This window comes from Meleagris gallopavo, chromosome Z (genome assembly GCF_905368555.1).
Source record: "Meleagris gallopavo chromosome Z, MGAL_WU_HG_1.1, whole genome shotgun sequence".
Classification (NCBI taxonomy): domain Eukaryota; kingdom Metazoa; phylum Chordata; class Aves; order Galliformes; family Phasianidae; genus Meleagris; species Meleagris gallopavo.
In genome coordinates this window covers 20,560,142-20,583,280 of record NC_139435.1, presented here as the reverse complement: position 1 = coordinate 20,583,280, position 23,139 = coordinate 20,560,142, and the positions used below count along the sequence as shown (strand labels likewise).

The following is a 23,139-nucleotide window of genomic DNA, read 5'->3' as shown; positions in this document are numbered from 1 at the left end:
AATTAAACTTTCAAGAAAGTTGGGTCCATTCTAAATTGTCTTAATTCAATGACAGAGTGGCGCAGGAAGTCAATGGTTACTGCTGTAATGTTTATACGCCTTTTTATAAACCAATAATAATAATTATACTTTTGGAATGGTGTTTCTATTTTCTAATTCTATCCTTATTGAAAAAAAAAATCTCATTCTTTATGTTGAAAACTTTTTAATTATGATGGTGACTACTGTAATTAAAGTACAGACCAAAGTAAAGTCAGTTGTTTTATTAAATACATACAAAGCTTTACAGAATTTGGATAATGAATACACTGAGAGAATTTTAATGCACAATTTAAGAAACAAATGGTAGTCCAGATTCAAAACCAGACAATAGCGTCCTGAGGGATTCCTTTTCACACTTGTCCAGTGATATTTTTAAGATCTACAGCTTACAAAAGAGCTAGTGCTTTATTGCAGTCACTTTTCAAGGCAGCTCTGGCTAGCATTGCATTCATTTTATCTCCTTTCCTTTTTTTCTCTCATTATCTTCTTGCTTTCTTCTCTTCTCCTCTTAGTTACAGGATTCCGTGGATCATAGATCTCAAAAGTGTCTTCATCCTGCATGCTTGCATCTTTCACCTTTCTGCTCCTATCTTCAAACTGAAGAACATGTGACATCCTATGAAACAAATAAAACATGGCTCAAATACAGTGACAGAACAGTAAGTTATGATTTCTAATTATGATAAGCATGACAAAATTGTAGCACCATGCAGCACCATGTAGCAAAGAAGACCTAAGCTTTGCTATTTTTTTTCCCTTTCTTATTAAATACTGGTATAACAGGATAACCACTTTTATGAAAACACATATTCACAAATACCAGCTGGAGTTTGCTCTGCTGGATTTTATTTCAAGAATTGAGCTCTCTTGTCTTGTCTTTTTCTATTTAATGTATCTTCCCAAATGTACTCAATAATTTTCCCAGGAACAGGCAGTGTTTCTTGAGAAACTTTTCCTATTAGTCACTTTGGACTTCCTTTCACAGTTATAGTTATGCAAAAAGAGAGAAGAGTTTGCATGGAAAACTAAGAAGGTGCACAGGTCAACATGGGAATGCCTGAATTACTACTCTTCCACCTTAAGCTGGCTCAGATCATACTTTTTAATTATTTCAATGCTAAACTAATGTTTCTTTCAACCTCAACTTTTTCTACTGTTGATTAGAATGTTATTTTCCCTTTTCAGCAAATTCCCTTTCCAGTCTGACTGATCATATTGCCATAATCTAGTCAAAAATTTCTTGTTAGCTGTATCCAGTGCCAGGAAGGCCTTAAGCTGATCAACTGTGGCCTTTTTAATAGAAACCTACAAGTTTTAGTTTGGACTAAAAACAAAGAGATAAATTATTTGTTCTGTCTAATGAGAAAGGGTTGGGGGAAAAGAGAACAAAAATACTACAGATGCTTACAATTTGACTGATTGTAAGTCTACTGGTCTTTACTGACAACCTTGTTACTTTTGTGTATCACAGAATGTAGTTTTAAGTATCAAAACTTGCCTGCAGGATTAATGCTGTTCACCAACAGCAGTGATATTTTAAATGAAAAGCACACATGATTACTTAATAAGACTATTGAATATAAAGTCACAGTAACACTGATACTTATGGACCAAAGGCAGCAGAATTAGAAAAAAACACCAAAAACTAATGATTTTTCAGTGCATAGAGACGTGACCAAGCAAAAAGGTCACTTAAGTCTGGACTCTATTTTAATCAACTGTAAACATTTCTTCAACTTCTTTAATGGGACAATAATAAGAATGATTTGAACATGAACAATTGAACTGAACATAAGCCTTTATGTCTTTACAACATTAGATATTGGTAAAGTTTTTATGAAATAGGAAGTCCATGAAAACCAAGTCAGAATCAGAATGAAACTCGTTTACTGATGAAAGATTGCTTTATCAGTCTCTCACAGCATCTAAGAGATCGTGAATAAAACAGATCTTTCAAAGAGCTCTAGTACAGATCTTCACAAGTAAAGGGAGAGAGCAGAATCAGGTCACTAGATGTGGATTACAATATTGTACTATTAAAGAAATTAGACAAAATTCAAAGCAACAGACTATATGAGTTGGAATGCTTTTGAAAAATCTTACATGCAGTAATTAAGATTTTTCAACACAATCTATTATTGTGTTGGGTTTCTTACATTTTTCTCTGAACAGTACTGAAAGTAGGGATGCATATTACCATGTCCTCTGAAAATATTTCTTAAGAGTTGTTTCCAGTGTATAGCATTCAGTAGTTTATAAACCTCATACACGAATTAAAAAAAAAAAAAAAAAATTTCTTAGTCATATCTACAATTCAGAGTAACATAATATACCATGAGAGTGATTCATGATTGTGTATTTGTAGTTTAATTATAAAAACACTGTATCAGCGTGGAGAGACTAAAGTAATTTATTTTAGTTAACATGCTTTTTTACATTTGTCATATTTTTTCGACATATTAAAGATGAGCATAAGAATATGTATATATATTTAAAAATATATACAAAATCACACTATTTTAGACTAAATTAAAATATAGTCCCAAAGAGATGGTGTCACTACTCACTATGTGGCTTTAGAGGATGTTACATGAATGTGTATAGTGCACTCTCAACCATTTAATCAGCTGGAGTTTCAAACTATGACATAGCATACTTGTAGAATACAACGCATTAAATCTCTCTCTCATTCTTGGGTCTGACCATAGAAATAAGATGCAGCAGATACAGACCACACAACACTTAATTTGTTTCGAAGAGCTGAAAGAAGTCACTCTCTCACTTCTATTCATAACTTTCCACTGAGGTGTTCCCAGTTGTGATTAAAAATAAGCCAACATTAAAAATTACTTTGAAACTCACTGAATGAATTTCAGATGCAGGGTCTCATAGGTAAAGTAAAAAAACCCAAAAGATTATAGTGAAGATTTTCAAAAGTACTTCCCTGGTTTGAACTTCAGCTTATTTTTGAAAGACACACATCTTCACAGGTATACCTGTTCTGCATCAATGTAAATGCTAAATCAGACTACATACTATTAAAAGAATAATTTCTTTTTTTTTTTTTCAAGAACATGGGAAGTATCTAGTTATCTAATTATATCTAGTATCTAATATCATAGTATCTAACTTTTTTGGAATTAATAAATTTAGAGTATCTTACTCAAGCAACTCCAGCAAGCCTGCACTTGCATAACTTTTCAAATGCTGAGATTGGGCTACAATTCCACAACTGCATATGGTATAAGTTTTCCTTCTTCAGTTTATAGCTCTCTTCCCTTCCTCATGCTCCCGAGTTCAGCAAAGAGCTGTCTGCCCCCTTGTGCTCTGCACTCACTGTGATGAAATCTCTAGCTTCATCTCTTCATCTCTGGACTTCCATAATCTACCACTCAACTTCTGCTTATCACCAACTTCTGACAGTTTATATTGCACTATGTAAGATACACGAATTTAAAATACTTTTTTTCTTCAAAATTTAAAGGATGAAAGGTGTCAGTTCTTCTACATTAAACTCGAAACCCAAACTTTTGCAATGCAGGGTGTTTTTCTAGCATGAATTAAATAGCTTGCCAAAACTGATGATTCTGGGCTAAGAGTACCTCAGAGGCAGCAAATCGGAGCTAGCTATCTTACCATGGATTTAGTGCTGGATAGTTTGAGTACTGATTTATTCCGTGTGCTAGGGCAGCATCTTTGCTTTTAGCTGCACCTATTTCCTGCAGTGTTAAAAAATGACATTCGGTACTCAGCTCTTTTGTGCATTCCAGAAATGAAATGTCTTGACACATTAGACCGAAATACCTGAACACATTTTAACTTGCATCAGAGACAACACAGTATTTCCAAAGGTAAGCAGATACACCCCTGGTACAGTGGCATTCTCAGATGATTCATCCAACAGTTGGCAAACAAGACTCCACAGTCAATAGCAGAGTATCTCCTCAGTGTCCTTAAACTGCAGTAACTAACACAATACCTTACTGATCAGTTTGATTGCTTTCTAGGAGGTAACAAGTGGGAGAATGTTGGCTGCCACACTAAAAAAAATCAGGATAGCAGACTTCAAGAGCTGTTGCATTATGATTAAGCTGTGTCCAGTAGCTAAAGCAGCATTTGCCAACTGGGCAGCAAAGGCCAGACCCTGCCTGCACGGTGCTCTGCAGGCAGGCTCAACCAGCTTATCTGAGAGACAGACTCTGTTCTATTGAACTACTGCGGTGCAAAGGTACTTATAAGAAAAGATAGGATATACAGTAATTCCTGTGATTTTGGGATGTGTGAGCCATGCACTGAATCTGAAACATGTGCCAGTTGCTGACAGCTGGCAGTCATTTTAAGTGCAGCATAAGCAGACATCAAGTATCACATCAGCTCTAGCCTTTCCTGCACTGCCCTTTGGGAGAAACCAAAGTGGCAACCAGGGAGTTTAATTATTTTCAGTATCAGTGATAACAAGGAAGCAGCGAAAATGCTTTTGCACTAGTGCTGAAGCTCTAAACTCCATGTACAACACAATGCCCAAATCACTCATTTTATACTAACTGAAGTGAAAAACTGCATCGTTTAATTTCACGCTTGTTAATCAATCTGGCACAGCTGTTGGCTGTTACCAACCCACCTGTTGCTCATTCAACCTTCCTTGTCCAAGTTACTATCCATGCCATGTCCTCCAGCACCTCAGTAACTTCCATAGAGTACCTGGGACATAAGCTTACACTAACCTATGTCAGTGTTTTAAACAGCTCAACTTTGCAGTAAATCCTCAACAGGCATGGAGAAATTCTGCCAACCCTGCTATAAGGGCAGCAACTTTTGGCAGAGAGGCACTAACATCTCAAGCAGTTATAGTCAGAACTCATTTGGGGGTGCCTGCTAAAAGCATGGCAGCTGGTGACAGATCTTTTGTTTCTGTAATCAGCAGGCACTGAAGAATAAGAAATGCACAGTTCTTCACTCTCCAGATGCAGAACAATATGCTACTTAAAATGCACTACTTACTGTATGACTAAAGTGGAACACTGAACATGGGCAAAAATTATATACTTCTAAATGCGGATGAAATGAATTAAACAATTAAATACAGTTCTATACAATTTGCAATACTAGAATTCTGTAAGTTATTCCTGCAATAGTATCTTGCATTTTACAGGCTGTCTATAATAAGAGAGAAAGTAGAGACCAGTACGGACCTGATGAAGATCTATTGACTCAAAATGTGTAAAGATGAAAGTACAATCTGGGACAGGTCAGACAGAAGCTTTCTTAAATATGATCATAGTTACAGAACACTGGGTAGCATCTGCTCCTCTGCTCCCCTGTTTTCTGCTGACAACAAACTTATAGGCTGTTTCGGGGGAAGAAAAGGAAAGAAAAGATACAGCAGCTATTCTAGTTAAAAAAAAACAGGTATTGTCCCAGGAAGAGGTGTGCTCCTTAAGTAACTTATAAGTGCTCCAGTTCTAAGAAGAGGCAGTGTGGAGGTGGCTGGCTCCTGCTGGAGCCTGCAGGAGTGGCACACCCAGTGTCATCTTAGCTCCCAAGTGGGGGAGTTGGAAACAATCACAGATGGTTAGCTTTTAGTTGAAAAGAATGTTCTGTTAGGATAAACTTCTTAGCCAGATGTCTCAAATCTTTAATACAAGTAATTTTATCAGTACAGACTGTAACAACCAATCCCACCTTTTTGTGCATTCAACATCACTTACAAGTAACATGCTATCTACTTTTCTCAATTATGACAAATGTTACATACACTGAAGAGAAAAAAAAAAGCAGTAATCAAGTACTACTGCTTCCCTTACATTATATTCTATTTGCAATGTACATTTTTCCTGCAACTACTGTAAATGTGTTTATTAAACGATGAACGTGGATGTAGGGATGTTACAATGCTTCCCTCCCGTCACCCTCATGATATATAGGCAGTGCATAAATGCGTAGTTCATGAAAAGATGAGAAAACAGATTAGTGAATCCGCAGATCAAAGCAAATGAGATCTCATTCCCAAGGAAAAAGCATGTTAGTTCTGGAAGAATGAGCTCACTGGCACTCTCTTCACTTCCAGCAGAGAAGCGGGTAGCACAGGAAGAGGAGAAACAGTTCAGAAATAGAGAGACAAAAAGAAAAATAAATTGAGGAAGGTAAATAATAACAAAAGGATAGGAATGAGAAACAGAGAAAAAGAGACTGATGAAAATGTAAATAAAATGAAAAAAAAATCAATTTACAATTGAAAACAAGCAAAAAATGTAAATCAAAGCAAGGGTAGAAGAGTAAAATCAAGACAAAAAATGTCAAAACCATAAAACAATGAGAATTTTATAAGAGGAAATAATGATAAAATCTAAACTCGTTTCCACTTTTTTCAGAACTGAGATACTACAATCAAAACAAGCTTCTTGGCTCAGCCTGCTGTCACCACTTCTTGCTTAACAGTGTCCAAGAACTTTGCAGATAATTTTGTAAATGCAATCCAGCAGGACAGAGAAAATACATCTATGTTTGATGAAACCTGCAACCACCATTATTTTCATTAAGCAACAGAACTCCTGCTTCATTTCTATCTGCCCTATCTCACCATTGATCTTTGTTATTTTACTGTATGAGATAAACCATCATCACTCTTCATGCAAAGGAATCCTGTAATGCAAATTCCTCTCTCTTAGCTAGCATGAAAAGAATCTCTTTCCCAAGTATTCGAAGTAGGTTCTGATTCTTAAAGCAGTGAGTATTCATAGCGTTAAATACTCCCGTAGATACAGCTTCAAAACCAGATCCATCTATTTTCATTCCCAGTGTTTCACACAGCTACCACGAAAAGAGATGTGCATAGGCAACAAGCTTCCATGAGAAATGTTTTGTCTCATTTGTTCATAGCATCGCTAGGCTAAATTATCTGTGAAGGTTGCTACCATTTTGTAGTACTTCCACTGTATCATATATAGTTTCAGTTTGGGCCTAGTTTACCAAAACTGTTTGATTTCTTGTCAAAAAAACTTATTATGCCTCCAAATAATATTCTCTGGTCATCAAGATTCTGCTGTCATTTTTATCGCTGTAAGATTTCACTTCTCTTTTTTTCATTGCTCAGTTCCTCTATGAACATTTCCTATCCTGAATAATTAGATCACTTGTCCCTTAAGCTTTAGTAAAATCTTGTTTCTCAAATTTAAAAAGACAAAACAAACAACGATAAAAGAAAACAACAAAACTTGCTGCTTGAAAGAGAAGTAAGATTTCCAGCCAAATCCAAATCATTAGTTATTCCACTGAGTTTAACAATAGAAAAATACTTAGGAAAGTATTCAGAAAACTGTTGCTGAAACACAAATATTTGCCATACTCAAGTAAGGTGAATATTTAATTCTACATCAAGGTAAGAATGTTTCAGTCAACTTGTTTTAGTTTATAAATATGGTACAGAGCACAGTTTTTGACTGAAATTTAAGAATAAATGCCAAATCTTTTTTTCACTGTGGCTGTAAATGTCATTCACAATCTCCACCCTCCAAGCACTCTTATGGGATTAACATGAAAGGAGTATTTTCTGATTTCAGATCAAGGGAGTGTTACAGTCTCCATTCATTCAGATATTAACAATGGAGGTGACATACTTTTGCTGCTATTGCACAGAGCAAGAACCTCCTCAATTCTCACCAAGGAAAACTGATTATAAATAAATTTAAAAAATATACTAAGTATTTTTACTCTTCTGTTAGGTTAACTGCATAAAATGATCAGAAGGGAACATTTGCAGATATTTCTAACATGCTGTTTTCTTGAGATATTCTGTTCAAATGCTATTTACTGACTTTTGTTCCAAAATATTCGTTGTGAAAATAATAAAAAAGCAATATTTTTACTAACTGTAACAAAACAACCTTCAGTATTTCAAAAGCTTCTAACAATTAAAAAAAAAATTAGTATAATATACCTTTTCATTGCTCAAAATGTTGCTAAGCATTTTTTCTTTTGAAAGACGATTTAAGTAAAATTCCAACTCAGCAATGAAAAAGATTATCCAGTTCTGAAGATATTGAAATCACTGGGTGAAAATTTGGACTTACCCTAAGTACCATAATTAGAAATAACCATGATGGTTTACGATCTCAAGCATTTTTTCTACAACAAAACCAACCCAACAACACAGCACCACAGTTATCCTATTGTTATGTTCTAACAGTTCAGTCACAACTAAAGAATACATTTACAGTATATCTTTATCCCCTTCAGAAAAATGTTAAGTAGCCTGATGAAAGAAGTTGGGTGCTTTAAATAGACAACTGCTCCTAGTAGAGTAGCCTGGTATAGAAGACTGTAATGCAAATTCCAGATGTTGTTCCAGACAGTGTACCAGCACAGAAAAACTTTATACAGCATTTACTATGAGGACATAAGAACGGCCATACCGGAATAAACCAATGAACCATCCAGTCTAGTATCCTGTCTCTGGCATGGACTTCTACAATATCTGATGGTCTAGAAGTCACCAAATGCCTCCCCAGGTTAACATAGTCAGGGAATATTGTATCACCAGAGCACAGAGTAGGAGGGAGGGGAAGAGACTGTTTCTAACACAAGAATACTGGATTTTCCTAACTTAGCATTCAACATTTTCTGGATGTGCTCCCTCCTCTTTTGTTATTTCCTCTTCCCATTCTGAATACATCCAAATCCATATGACTTAATCATGTTACTGAAACAGATGATGTTGGGGGGCTTAAAAAGGTGTGTAAATACTCAGGAAGCTTAAGCTAAGCTATTCAAGATTTAGAAGATTATTTCTTCATTCTTCACTAGATTTGTTGGCAATAAATAAAATGTAACATTTCCAGATAGTAACCGAAATACAAGATATCCCTTGAGTAAAGCATGGATCATCTCTGAATTTAAGTCAAACAGTAGTTGATTCCAGGCCCGGATGCTTAGTCCAAATAAACTTAGACATGGAGGAATTAACAGAAAATAAACAAACAAAAAACCCACCCCAAATGCCCTGAGTTTCTCAGGCATGCCAAACAGCTAGAAGCAATAAATATATAACTTCATCAGAAAAAAAAATTGTTAATACAATACTACTGACTGTTCAGCAGTGAGTGAGCAGCTAACATTTACATATCAAGGTCTGACTGCAGTCTAGTGGTAAAAGGTTGAAGGTGGATATAAAATTGGAAAGATTTATAGCAGAATGATTTTTTTCCATTCTTCCTTTAAAATGCTAAAACCCAAACAAACACTTGTATTTTGCTGAAGAGAAAAGAAACCCTTCTTTCCAATGTGTTTCTAATACAGACCTCTGGCATGCATTTATTCTTTGTAACAATCAAGTAAGTATTTTGTCTTCTTTTTTTTTTTTAAACTAAATGTAGTTGAGTAAATCAATGGCCTTAGCAGGAGAGCCCTAATATAGAGCCAGATTTTCCAGACTAGTGGAGGAACATTGGCTCAAATCTGGATGGGAGGAGGGGAGCAAACATGGCTTTAATCCATCTTTGTGCCTCACTGGCATAAATTACAGCAGCACTTTTTCTTTCGCTCCCCAAGCTAGCATCGGCATGTGAAACTGACTGCTGCTTAGCTTGCAGGAACTTACTGTGTTTGTCACAGCTAAGCTTCTACAGCTGAATCTGCAGAGACTGCTGCTAATCTTGAGGAAACCATATTTCATAGTCATTGATCTAAGGTATTATGGCAAAGAAAGATATAGCATTCTAGAAAATATATACAAAAAGGCTAGGTTTATGAAAGAAATACAACCTTTTTTTAGGTGTTTATCCAGAAGGATTTCACAATGCAAAGTTTGAGAGCAGAAACTGCATAAAGTAAGAAATAAAAAGTGGAAGACTTTTATGCGTAGTAAATATTAACACTGATTTATTTCTTAATACAAATGAAATCCTGTAATTTAAAAACTGATTGGCTGAGCTCAACATTTTACTGATTCCAAAACTGCAATTTCAATGAAAAAAAAAAAAAAAGTAACAAAGCAAAACAAAAATTCTAGTCTACTCTCTACAGTAGACACCAAAGTGATTGCATCTTGATGTTTTTTTTTAAGAACCATTTGTCTCTCTGTTGGACACAAAATATCTTACTAGAAGAGTATGAAATAAATAAAATACTGTATTCCCACTGTTGATTGCACCAGATTTCTCTTTGGCATCACGGTTAAATATTCTGAACCAAACTTTTCCTTGTATTATAAACAAAACCATTTTAAAAGACAATAAATGGCCTAACTACTGAGCTGGATAGAAAATACCTTTACTGAATGTACAGATTAATTTTTTGTTTGTGCTGGATTAAAATCTAAGTGTCTACAGACTGAGTAAAACATTATACAGTTAAATTGCAATGAATGTCCTAACAGAAGGAGGTTAGCAATAGCACACAATGCTCTCAAAATATTTAACTGGCCTCACTGGTAGTTTTTTGAAATTCAGGACTGGGAATAGATTACAAGATATGACATAAAGAAAACAGCCTGCACTTTAAATAATTAGCATTGAACTTCACTGAGATTTTTGTCCATAGAACACCTTAAATTACTAAAATAGACCCACTGAATTTTTATAGATGAAATTTGTCAAAAATAACTGGTAACAGTCATGTCAGCGTCAGTAATTTTTTAAAATCAGCAATGCGTTTCTGTTTGAGATGGAAGACCTTTCCTCTCGTAATTTTCACAATATCCTTTTTACTGTAATTTGAAAAGGTATTTTCAGGCATTAACTTACTCACTTTGATTTACAAATAGTCCTATTTTTCCTATTCCTCAAATTAAGTAAAGTTTAGAATAATGATCTATATATATTTAGATCAAGCACAGCTCAGACTCAGCAAAGGTAACTAACCATAAAAGAATTTTAAACTGAAAAATCATATGAAAACCATAATCTCATTTCAAATATGCCTCTTGCACATTCTTTCCTGTCCCACAGTTTATCTGAAAGCTGAATGTATTTGTTATTTCATATCAAAGGAAGACAGTAAGTTTCAGAGTCTAGACATCCTCCCAGAAATACTTAAGCTGACTGTCTCATTTACATTTATTGCTTCTAGTTTCGGCTATAAAAGTATTCCCTGGGGAAAGAAAAAGCCAAACACTCTGAAAGATCAAGCTTTGTAGTTTACATCCAGCACCTCAGATTTCACCCAGGAAATACTGTAGTGCTTTGGTCATGAAGCAGTGGCACCACGCACTGTAGTAAGATGAACTAGGTAGCATGCTGAAAGTCACACACAAATTCCAAATGGCTGGAGAGTGCATTGCTTAGAGCAGATAGAGACTACTGATCTCAAACAAGAAGAAATTATCAACATGTAGCTGCGTGCATAATGAAGGAAAAATTATTGGTTTCTGCTGTAAAACTAAATGCAACAATAATGTGAAACCACACTCACCAGGACTCAGACTACCATTCTGGAAATTAGTCTCAAGCAAGAACAGAATAGTGCCTCAATGCAAGGTCCAGTATATACCAAATACCTTCTGGTCCTCTTCCAGCATTTGCTGCCTCTTAGCTAACATGCACTTTAACTATGAACTTCACTTGTTTAGAATTGAATGGATGAGCATACACATTCAACATATTTAGCCAAAAAGACCCACGATTTGCGAGTCTATGTTACTTTCAGGACTTACAGGTATTGTAATCTTGATTGATTTAGTGTGTGATATATTTCTTTTTCAGTTGTACAGAATGCTGCTCCTTGTGAGTTTCAGGTTACTTGATCCTGACAGCTGAGCTTTATATACAAGTATGCTGATGGAGCTGGACTGTAAAACTTCTTGTGCATTTTGTCTGAGAATTCACAAACGAGGACCCTTTACAGTAACATGGTAAGCCCATTTGGCGATCAGGTGAACTTTAAAGAAGGAAAATGGTTTGTTGTTCTCTACAGAAAGTTCCATCAAGTCAAGAATTGTCAGGATTGTAAAACTCTCATGAGAACATAAATACCTAAATATGCCAATAAATATATCAGCTTCAGGAAGTCTATATGTGTTTCCAAAGATTCAAATGAGAATAGTGGAAGACACTCCAGAATTCTGATTACAGATATTTCAAATAGATTTTTGTAGCAGAGAATTTGTAACTTAGAAAAAAAACAATATTCCTTCTGGAAAAACGTAGATATAAAATAAAATAAAATAAAAATTTTATATATATATATGTTTATATATATATATGTCTATATGTTTAATAAGAATATAAAGCTGGTGAAAGTTCAGCTGGAAAGCCTGGTGTTTATGAATAGACAGCTATAGATTAACGTCAAGAGTGAAAAAACAAATTTGGTGGATTCACTTAGAAGAATGTAAGTACACAGTACATGCACAATATAAACTTAGTGAAGAAGGGTTTTGAAAATTTATTGGAGTATTCAGAATTTACACAATTTTAACAAGCTAGTAATAATATGAAAAATGGAGCACAACTCAGAAATATGAAGTTTGATGGCTGAATTTCAATTAACAACATAGAAATAGGGTAGAGACAGGCTAGGCAATCATTCAGTAGAAAAAAATGTGTGGATTAGAATGGATTAGAAACCAGGCATGAAAGAAAAAATGACAAATAAAGTAATCCTTCCACTGAACACTAACAAGTGTTGTATCTAGTCATGAACCACTCAGAAATCTCAGGAAGAATGAGAAATTGAGAAATAATAACATCTGTGGAAAAGCTAAAAATATTTTTTTTCAGGTGAAAGAAATGCATTTATGATTATTTTCATATGTGTTAAAAGAGCTTCAAAAAGAGAAAGCGAACTCTTTTGCAAAGTCCACTGTGCATTGGATATAAAATATTTGATATCATATAGAATCGTAGACTTTTAAGTTGGAAGGGACTGTCAAAGGACATCCAGTCCAACTCCCCAGCAATGGAACAGGGACAGCTATACCAGCATCAGATCTTGCACCTGAATGCAGAGGCCTGTCCAGCCTGACCTTGAATGTCTCCACAGGTGGGGCATCTACAGCCTCTCTGGGAAACTTGTTCCATTGCCTCACCACCCTTATTGTAAAAAATTTCTTCCTTATATCCAATCTAAATCTCCTCTTTTTATTTTGAAACCATTTCTCCTTGTCCTATCACAACACACCCTGCTAAAGAGTCTGTCCCCTTCTCTCTTACAGCCCCACTTTAGATACTTAAAGGCTGCTCTCAGGTCTCCCCAGAGCCCTCTCCAGGCTGAACAGTCCCAGCTCTCTCAACCCGTCCTCATAGGGGAGGTTTTCCATCCCTTGGATCATTTTTGTGCTTTCCTCTGGGCCTACACTAAATGGTCTATATCTCTCATGTACAGAAGGCTCCACATCTGGATACAGTACTTAAGCTGAGGTCTCACCTGTACAGAGTAGAGGGACAGGATCACCTCCCTTGACCTGCTGACCACACATCTTTTGATGCAGTCTAGATCCAGCTGACATTCTGGGCTGGCTCACGTCCAGCTTCCCATTCACCAGTACCAGAAGTTCTTCCTGGCAGGGATATGTTCCCTCCTTTCATTCCCAATCTTATACTGATAGCGCAACTCAGGTGCAAGACCTTGCACTGGGATTTATTTACTCTCATGAGGTTCACCTGGGCTCAAGCCTGTCTAGGACTCTCTGAATGGCATTCTGTCCCTTGGGTGCATCAACTGTACCATACAGCTTGGTATCATCTGCAAACGTACTGAGGATTCACTCAATCCCACTGTCAATGTCAATGATGAACATAGTAAGAAGCACTGGTCCTAGTACTGACTCCTGAGGCACAGCACTCTAGCTGGACATCGAGCCATTGACCACTCCTCTCTGCATATGGTCTCACAACCAGTTCCTTATTCACTGAACAGTCCACCTGTCAAATCCATATCTTTCCAATCTGGAGACAAGAGTGTTATGGAAGACCATGTCAAAGGCCTTACTTGAAGTCCAGATTGTATCAGCGGATCTTCCCTAATGATGCAGTTATACCATCACAAAAAGTGATGTGGTTGGTCAGGCAGGACTTGCCTAAGTGAAGCCATGCTGGTTTTCCCATATCACTTCCCTCTCTTCCATAGCTTCCAGGATGATCTGCTCCATGATATTCCCTGGCAAAGAAGTAAGACTGACAGGTGGGTAGTTCCCTAGGTCATCCTATCTTAAAAACGGATGCCACAATGTCTTTTTCCAGTCACTAGGGACTTCGTTCCCCCAGACATCTGCTAGAGATGCAGGCAAGCCAAGAGGCACCTGGAATGCACGAAGGATAACTTCCATAGTCAAGTAATAGAAGGCCCCACTAGGGGGAATGCAATATTGGACCTGTGCTCACCAGTGCAAATGAATTGATAGATGATATCAGGTTTGGAGGCTGCCTGGTATGTAGTGACCATGGTTGAGTTCATGGTCCGGAGGGATATTAAACAAAGAGTAAAATTAGAAGACTAAATTGTCAGAAAGCTAATTTCCAGCTCTTCAGGGAATTAGTAAACAAAACACCCTGGCAAAATGTCCTCCTGGGCATGGCAGAGGTGGCAGATCTTTAAGGAAGCTTTCCTTAGTGTGCAAGAGCTCTCCATCCCCAGGTGTAGCAAGTCAGGAAAGGAAGGCAAGAGACTGGCATGGCTGAACTGGGATCTGCTGGTCAAAATGAAGGGCAAGAAGAAAATGCACAGGTAGTGGAAATAAGGACAGGTACTGTGGGAAGACTATGAAGAAGCTACTAGGCTGTGTAGGAATGGGTCAGGAAAGCTGAGGCCCAGCTTGAACTGAACTTGGCAAAGGATGCCAAGAACAAGAAAGACTGCTACAGGTACCTCAACCAGAAGAGGAAAGTCCAGGAGGATGTATTCCCCAAGCAAGTCAAACAGGCAAGCTGCTAACAACAGACAAGGAGAAGGCTGAGGTACTCAACAACATCTACAGATGTTATCTACCTGGACTTCAGCAAAGCCTATGATGTGGTCCCTCACCACATCCTTCTAGACTCAAGACTTGTAGAGGAATGGATTTGAAAGATGGACTGTTCGACAGATTAAGAACTGGTAGGCTGGTTGCAGACAAATGGTTGTGATCAATGGTTCCATGTCTCGGTGGAAGCTGGTCACAAGCTGTATCCCCCAAGGGTCAGTCTTGGAACAGGTGCTCTTCAACATCTTTATTAGTGACACAGACAAAGGAACTGAGTGCACCATCAGCATGATTGCAGATGACACCGATCTGAGTGGTGCAGTTGATACACTGGGGGGAAGGGAAGCCATGGAAGCCATCCAGAGGGACCTGGACAAGCTGGAAAAGTGGGCCCATGTGAACATAATGACGTTCAGCAAGGTGTTATACTTGGGCTGGGGCAATCCCAAATATTTATGCAAACTGGGGAAGATCTCCTTGAGAGCAGCCCATGTGGAGAAGGACTTGGGGGTCCTGGTGGATGAGAAGCTGGACATGAGCCAGCAGTATGTGCTTGCAGCCCAAAAGCCTACAGTTTCTGGGCTGCATTAAAAAAAGGGTGGCCAGCAGGGAGAGGGAGGTGATTGTCCCCCTCTACTCGGCTTTTATGAGGCACCATTTGGAGTACTGCGTCCAGGCCTGGGGCACCCTGCACAAGAAAGATGCAGAGCTCTTGGAGCAGGTTCAGAGGAGGGCCACTAAGATGATCAGATGGCTGGAGCACTTCTCCTATGAAGAAAGGTTGAGGGAAGTGGGCTTGTTTACCTTGGAGAAGGCTATGGGGAGACCTCATTGTGGCCTTCCAGTACTTAAAAGGAGCATATAAACAGGAGGGGGAACGGCTGTTTACATGGGTTGATAGTGACAGGACAAGGGGGAATGGTTTTCAACTGAGACAGCAGAGATCTAGATTAGACATCAAGAGGAATTCTAATCTAGAGGGTGGTGACACTCTGGAACAGGTTGCCCTGAGAGAATGTGCATGCCCCATCCCTGGAGGCCAGGCTGGATGTGCCTTTGGGTAGCCTAATCTAGTGGTTGGCAACCCTGCACACAGCAGGAGGGTTGAAACTAGATGATCTTTGAAGTCCTTTTCAACCCAGGCCATTCTATGATTCCTGTGAAGGACTATCAAAAGGAAGACTAGATTACATCTAAATATTTAATACCAGTAGGAACAGTTAAACACTAGAAAAGATTGCCTAGGGAATCTCTATCATTGGACTTCAAGAACAAATTTGACAAACAGTAAGGAAACTGCATGTCCTGCATTCCTTTTAGGCTATGGATATGGTTTAATTATGATACTTTCGGGGGTCCTGCTCTGGCCCTTTTCTTGTGCAACCTGAATTCAGCATTCATGGTGAATTCAGAAATGAAAACTCTTATCAACTGAGCAGCAACATTATTTGCTAATAAGAATAAGCAGGTCTTTGTTAGAGAACATGTTATCTGGGAAAATGTTTCACTTCTTAGCAACAGAAGATCTAATCTTATCCTTCTTTTAAACAGATAACAAACTAATAGCCCAGAATCACCAATCCCTTTCTGTCAGGGATTAAGTATCACTGTCTCTCAGTGTAGTATCTGTAAATTAGTGACCACTACAAAAATACACAGATGAGCTTACAAACTTGCTAACATTTCTTTAGAACATAGTTGGATTGGGATATTTTTAACTATATGTATTTTTAATTGAAGAATTATGGAGAAAATGAAGAAACGTGGGTAAGTATGGGTAATCCTAACCCATTCTTATTCCATTTGAAGATGAAGATTTTGCACAAATTAACTACAGCAGTCAATCTTTGAATTGCATATCAAACTGAAATACTTGACTGCATCTGAATTTTTTTCTCCCATGCTGGACTCTCTCCATGAAAGTTATTTTGTTATGTTCACAGGACCTGCATCATCAGTTCCATTATGTGGAGTTGTCATAATATTTTTTTTGACTGAAGCTTGCTTTTAGCTATAGATGTAACTATTTGATATTAAAATCATAGGCCTGAAGTAACACTACAACCATGCAAAGATTTATATAAAGCAGTTCTAATCTTGAAAATGAGTAGCTGTGCTCTGTATAAAACAAAGTCTGTGCAGTATTTTCACTTTAGAATTCAGGCATATTCACTAGTCCAGAAGTAACGTGTAAATGAATTATTCCAGGTGGGTCTTCTACAGTCACATATTAAATCTTCATACTTTTAGTCTCCAAGCAGATGACACCTCACTGCATCTGTGATGAATCTCATATACATTTTGGGGAAAAGTCTGTCATTTTAAGTTCCTGCTAAGACTTTCAGGCCAGAAAAAATGACTACCCTCTGCACAAACTGAGAAGGAGAAGAAGGAAGTCCTATACTTGATGCCTTCTTAGGTAGATTGAAACTAAACAGCAAGTAAAGATCAAAAAGTACTAAAGAAGTCTGGCAAATCATAAAAAAGCATAAACAATAGTTTTCAATATAGAGCTATAAGGACAATAATACCAGGATGAACAAGTATATTTTCCTATAGTACTTAGATGCCACAAAAATGCATCTGTCTACTTGTTTGCAGACATTTTTACTGTTACGTTTCTGGTAGTACATACTCTGTTTATTCTGACAGTTTTGATCTCTAGAGGAAATTAGATTTTGTTTGCTGCAGACAGATAGATACAATCATTCTCACTTAGCAGCAGAGTTTGCAATTGAATGTCTCAGCAGAGATCTTTCTATTTCATGTATATTACACATTTCAGATCTCTTCACAGCACTTCCTCAGATGGCTTCTTAGACAGTAAAATCTGGTAATAATTATCAAACACCATACACACTGTTTACAATAGAGTCATATTTCTTTCTTCTTTTTCTCCTGCATAAAAAGTAGAATGCTGCTGAAAAGTACCCAAATGTCTGCTATGCTTCATGCCAATACAGCAGCTCAGCCAAATATGCAGAGAAAAGTTTGCCAAATAAAAGAAAACATAACAAATTTGTAATGGTTTCTATCTTGACAGAAAATGAAAATTATACCTCAATGTGTGGCCACTCATGTGGACACACAAAAATGTCATAGAGGCAATCGTTCTACCTTGGATAACACACCCTGACAGTAGAGCAGCACATACTGGCTAGCTTTCACTTCCCATAAAAACAGCAGCCATGACCTACAAAATCAGCTGAAGGAATCACATAATTTGTGCATACCATATATGCATATGCCATGCACTCATTATATTTATCATAAATAATGCAAAGTAGAATGTTTGTTTTTTTTTTGGTAGAATGACTGTCTTTGTAAGAACAGATTGGAATTCAGAAAGTATTTTTAAATGTGAAGTCACCACAGTTATCTCAAATAATCCAATCCAATGAAGACAATGAAATCACAAGCCTTTATCCCCAAATGCAAAATTCAACTCTCAAAGTCATCTAAACAGTCTGAAGTTGAATAACATTTAGAAAACTTCACTGCTTTGCTAATGTTGTATATGGTTATAGCCAATTTATGTAATATGAATATTTTATAATTTATTTAGCTTCAAAGTAAATTCTTTGAAATTGGAGCAGACTTATTTCTCTGTAAAGGCAATAAGAGCATTTACTGAACTGCGAAAGTAATAATATGATCATTGATTATTAGACTATTACCTAGCTTTGTATCATTGTAAGTCTTTATTTCAATGCAATGTTGTTTTCTGAACAACGTCATTTTTTGGAACAAAAATATAAGCAGTTTCATAATCTCAAATTGCAACAGTCTTTTTTGTAATGTATAGATTATCTATAGGATGAAGAATTATCACCAATTAGATATTAGTAAATACTCAACAAGGAACATAAAAGATTATTATTAGACTCTGTGAGTCCTTAAAAGTCTATTCCTGGAGATAAAGATATGGCTGCATATTTTCTGGAGAGCTTAAAAGCACATCGGTATCCCAGAAGAATCTCCAAGTCCTAGTGAAATCCTGAAATCTTAGGGACTAAAAATTTATGCTGTATGTTCTTTCTCATCCTCAAAGAGCTGCATAATGCCTGAGACAGAAAATGACAAAGTGATGAAAGACTATATGGTTTAAAGATTTACCAAATAGATGGTAACCAGAGAAAACTTAAAATAATAGCAAGCAGTATGTAATGAGATTTATCCTAATATAGGAAAGTAAAGTCTCTACTTTCAAAAACAAGAATCAGAAGCAAAAATCCTTTTGTCCTGATTTATCTTTTGAATAATATAATCAAAGAAAGCATAGTTCTTCTCTTCATTTCAGATAATGGAGTTAGCATTAAAACTAAGAAGAAAACTTCAGAAATTTAATTTGAACTTACTTTGCTTAGATTCTAAGGCTAAAAGAAATCCTCAGTTCTTATGTAAAATAAAAGTATTCTAAACAAAGTATATAATCAGTAAAATAAGAAGTAAAATGATATGCTGTGACATGTTTGAATTACTATTGTTGTAAATTATTTTAATAGCTTATATAGTAACTCAAATGCAATTTCATCATCGTTATCTGTTAAAATGAAAGCAGACTAAACTAATACTCACAAAGAAGCACTGAAAAAATAAATGCACTCATTATGCTCTATGTAAAAAAATGTTGTTTTATGACTGCAAGAACTTTATGCTAACTGCTGTACAAGTGCCTTCCATACATTATCTTCCTTCCCACTTTTTATGTTCTTTTCTTACTTAACTCACATATTTTTTTCAACTGTAGAATTACAGAAAAAATATATAACAGTCTGCATTTCTTCACAATACCTGTCTTATCATCTGAGAAAAAACCTTAATTAAAGTTATGGCTATGTTACTGTTTTACACGAATCTTCTCAAAAAGATACAGGGTACTTTAATCATGTTTAGTGAAGTCATCCATTTTCTCTTTAAAAATAGAACATTCTTCTTTTTTTCTCTTTTTTGTAGTTCAGTCTTTTCTGTGCTTAGTTATTGGTGCTGTTCTAGGGATTTGGGGATGATAGATTATCATACTAGTTTTCTTCTTCCAAAACAGAAGCCTTTATGAAGATCTGAAGGCTATACTTCATACATATTTTCACATACTCATTTGAGATGTTGAAACAAACAACTGCCAAGGCCTTAGTTAAATTTTCTTTTTCAGAGCTAGTTTTGTTGTAGTTGTGACTGTTTACATGTATAACTAAGGAACACTGTAGGCAGAGATATTTTATTAAACCTATAACTTGTCTTATAAAAATTATGACCAGTTGAACATTTTTTTCTAGCTGTTTCATGCGCGCATTTTTATTATCGTCTAGCAGCTCACAGTGTAAGATTACAGGATCACAAGTCAAATCACAGTGATTTTTTTCCTTCCCTACCTGAAGGTGAATTCTTTCACTCACATAAATAAACATGGTAAGGCTGCTTCTGTGACTGGAAAGTGTTGAGGTCAAAATTTCTGCAGTGCTTCATCAACTGCTTTATTGCGGTCACCCCTGCTTAGTTGAATCTTTCCTTATCTCATCCATAAGTCTTTAAAATATAATCCCCAGTATGGGTGGCAAAGCATTTCCCACTGTCCTGCTTTATCTTCCAAAGCACTAAAACATTACGTTTTAGCAAACACCTGCTGCATCAACTCTCTTTTAATTTAGTATTTCAGCTGCTTCTTAGATTTAAGCTTAGAAGTGTCGGGTTTCAGAAACACATAGAGAAGTTTATGTAGAAGTGATGAAATTAGTAAATTTTAAGGTAGAAGGCTGCTAAATCCTTTCAGAACTTATTTCCTGCTGAAGATAAATGGCACAGAAAGCATACCACCTTGTTTCCTAATAATGATATCCAAAAGAAATAAGGTAAAGAAACAAGCAACTAATTGATCTCTAAAAAGTAAAGTGTTAGTAAAAGAAGTCTTACAGAATAAGATTCAATAGACTGAAAAAAGAGACTGGTTTGCACAACAAATGAAAAATGAAGACTGTTACTTCTCCTCTTCCAATCCTGACTATTACTAAAAAGACAAATAAAAATCCATAAAACTTACCATCCTTCATCTGTGTCTACTTCAGATTCAGAAACCTCATTTTCAGGAGTTTCTTCAATTGCTTGGGTTAACTTTGATTTAAATCGGTCCAGAAGTGCCAGCGTCTGAAGTTAAATACATAGTTTTAAGGAAGTCACATATATTTATAAACAAGTATTATAGAACATCTTCAAACTATTATTTTGGGAAACAGTGTGATGAGATGGGAGAGAACTTTTCTATGACTTCAAAGAAAACTTCAGCATCAAGCAAGTGAGAGTGAGAGGTGCCAAGAGTAACAGCACCTTGAGGAAGTGAGAGGGTGAGCAGTGCTGGGAGTACACATGCAAGAGAGCACTTGTCTAGCCATCTAGTAAAATAAAAACACTTATTTAGGGAACAGATACTTATGCTATACTTACAGAATAAAATAGGTAATAAATTAGATAACATTGGCCACTGGACAACAAATTTTACTCTTTGAATCTGTTAGTTTCTTCTAATAAGGCAATCCACTGCATAAATAATAGACAATTCAACTACTGAAGACACGGCTTAATTGATACTCCTCTATTTTACAATGCTGATCCTTTAAATTTTTTTGCTGACTTTAATAAAATCAAAGCTTTTTAATTGAATACAAATAACCATCTTAACTAATTTGACAGACACAGGTCCTTACATTACACACAACATAAACATACTGATTTATATTTGGTATTTTATTTTACAAATGACATTGCCCTGTCTTTCAGCTATAACAAAGTCATTGAATCTGCAGTAACCTCTGAGGATCATCCTGCAGGTCTTCTTTCTGATCATTTGAGAGGTGATGTTGATTACACAAGAATTGTATGCCTGAGCATTGTAATGGCACAAGGCTCACAGGACTCTTCATAAAAAGGGCAAACCATAAGAAAAATTTGCACAGTCCGCAGCTTAATTCTTGCTGATATTTGAGACGTTACTGCAAAGGAAAGAGTCAGGGAATAAGTAATTAACTGAATTTATGTGGCAGACTACATTTGATCTGTAGGTGATAGGTTGGCCACCTATGTTGTAAAACACCTCTGTATGGCTGTTTAGTTTTGTTTAGTCAAGTTTTTCAAATTTAAAAGAATAAAAACTAAACAAGAATAGAAAACAGAAATTGGAAATACCAGAAGTGTTCACTGGAATCAAATTTCCTTCTGGGAGCAATCTTAACTTTAGGAGTTTCCTGGCTTTTGAATTCTTTCAAAAACACATTTTAGCACTGCCAAAGGTGGGTTTTAGCTTTTTTTTTTTTTTTTTTTGCATTTATTTTCTTTATTTTTCTGTTTAATCTTGTTTAAACTGGGAGAGGAAATTTTCAGATATACTTATGCCCTGTGAATCATTCATGTTCTACAGCTTCTCATGCAATGGCAAACAAATTTCGTGCTTACAACACCTAGGGCAGCAAATCTCTGTCCAGGACGTTAGATAAAAACAAATTAACCCTTTTCACGTGAAACTGTGATCAACTAAAGCCACATTTCTTATGTATTGCTTAACTTTCTGTGGTGGCAGCATTATTCTAAATGGACCTGTCTTAGTCTTTCTGCTGTGAAAGATTAGATGCAATGCTGCGGACCATGTATCTTTAAAAACTGACTCATGATGAATTACAAGGTAAGGATTTCCATTATCTGGTATTCGAAAAAGACATACACATTACCCTCTCCAGCTCCTGAACAGAGGATGGAAAATAATGTTGTATTGTAGGATATAGTAGGAAGGATGTAAAGCTAGAAGAGGCCCTCAATAAGTAAAATGGATTCTAAAGAACTTCATTATTAATTGTTGAAAGGAGTTGATGACTCCTTGCTGAATAGCTCATTAATTATTGTTGAATAGTTTTTAACAGGGCTACATAACTAAAAATTATAATCTACTAAAAAACATATTCACACTGCTTTAAAACTGATACGTCTGATGCACAGCACAAATTCTAGATGAATGGTATTTAGCTCTTTGCAGCAGTTTCATGTATTCAGCAGGTTCAAATATGTCTATTAAAGAAAAAAATATTTACATGAAACTTAAATTTGCTCATATTTGCATCCTGAAGCTTACATACATTCTGATAATGGAAAATAATTTCAAGTGCACTTAAAATGGGTTTTTAAAGTTCAGTTAAAAGTGGGTTTTGTTCATTTCATAACAC

At 36.2% G+C, this 23,139-nt stretch overlaps 1 protein-coding gene across 1 annotated transcript in view; it reads right to left on the bottom strand.

The window, feature by feature from the left end:
* Positions 1-248: 248 nt before the first annotated feature.
* The window catches only part of CWC27 (CWC27 spliceosome associated cyclophilin), a 117,494-nt gene continuing 94,603 nt past the window's right edge, over positions 249-23,139 (bottom strand). Inside the window, exons 13-14 of the mRNA XM_085214222.1 lie at positions 20,973-21,076; positions 249-658 (exon numbers count right to left, since the gene is read on the bottom strand). Coding sequence (XP_085070348.1) covers positions 496-658; positions 20,973-21,076 — 267 coding nt within the window. The 3' untranslated portion in view covers positions 249-495. The remainder of the gene's footprint in view (positions 659-20,972; positions 21,077-23,139) is intronic.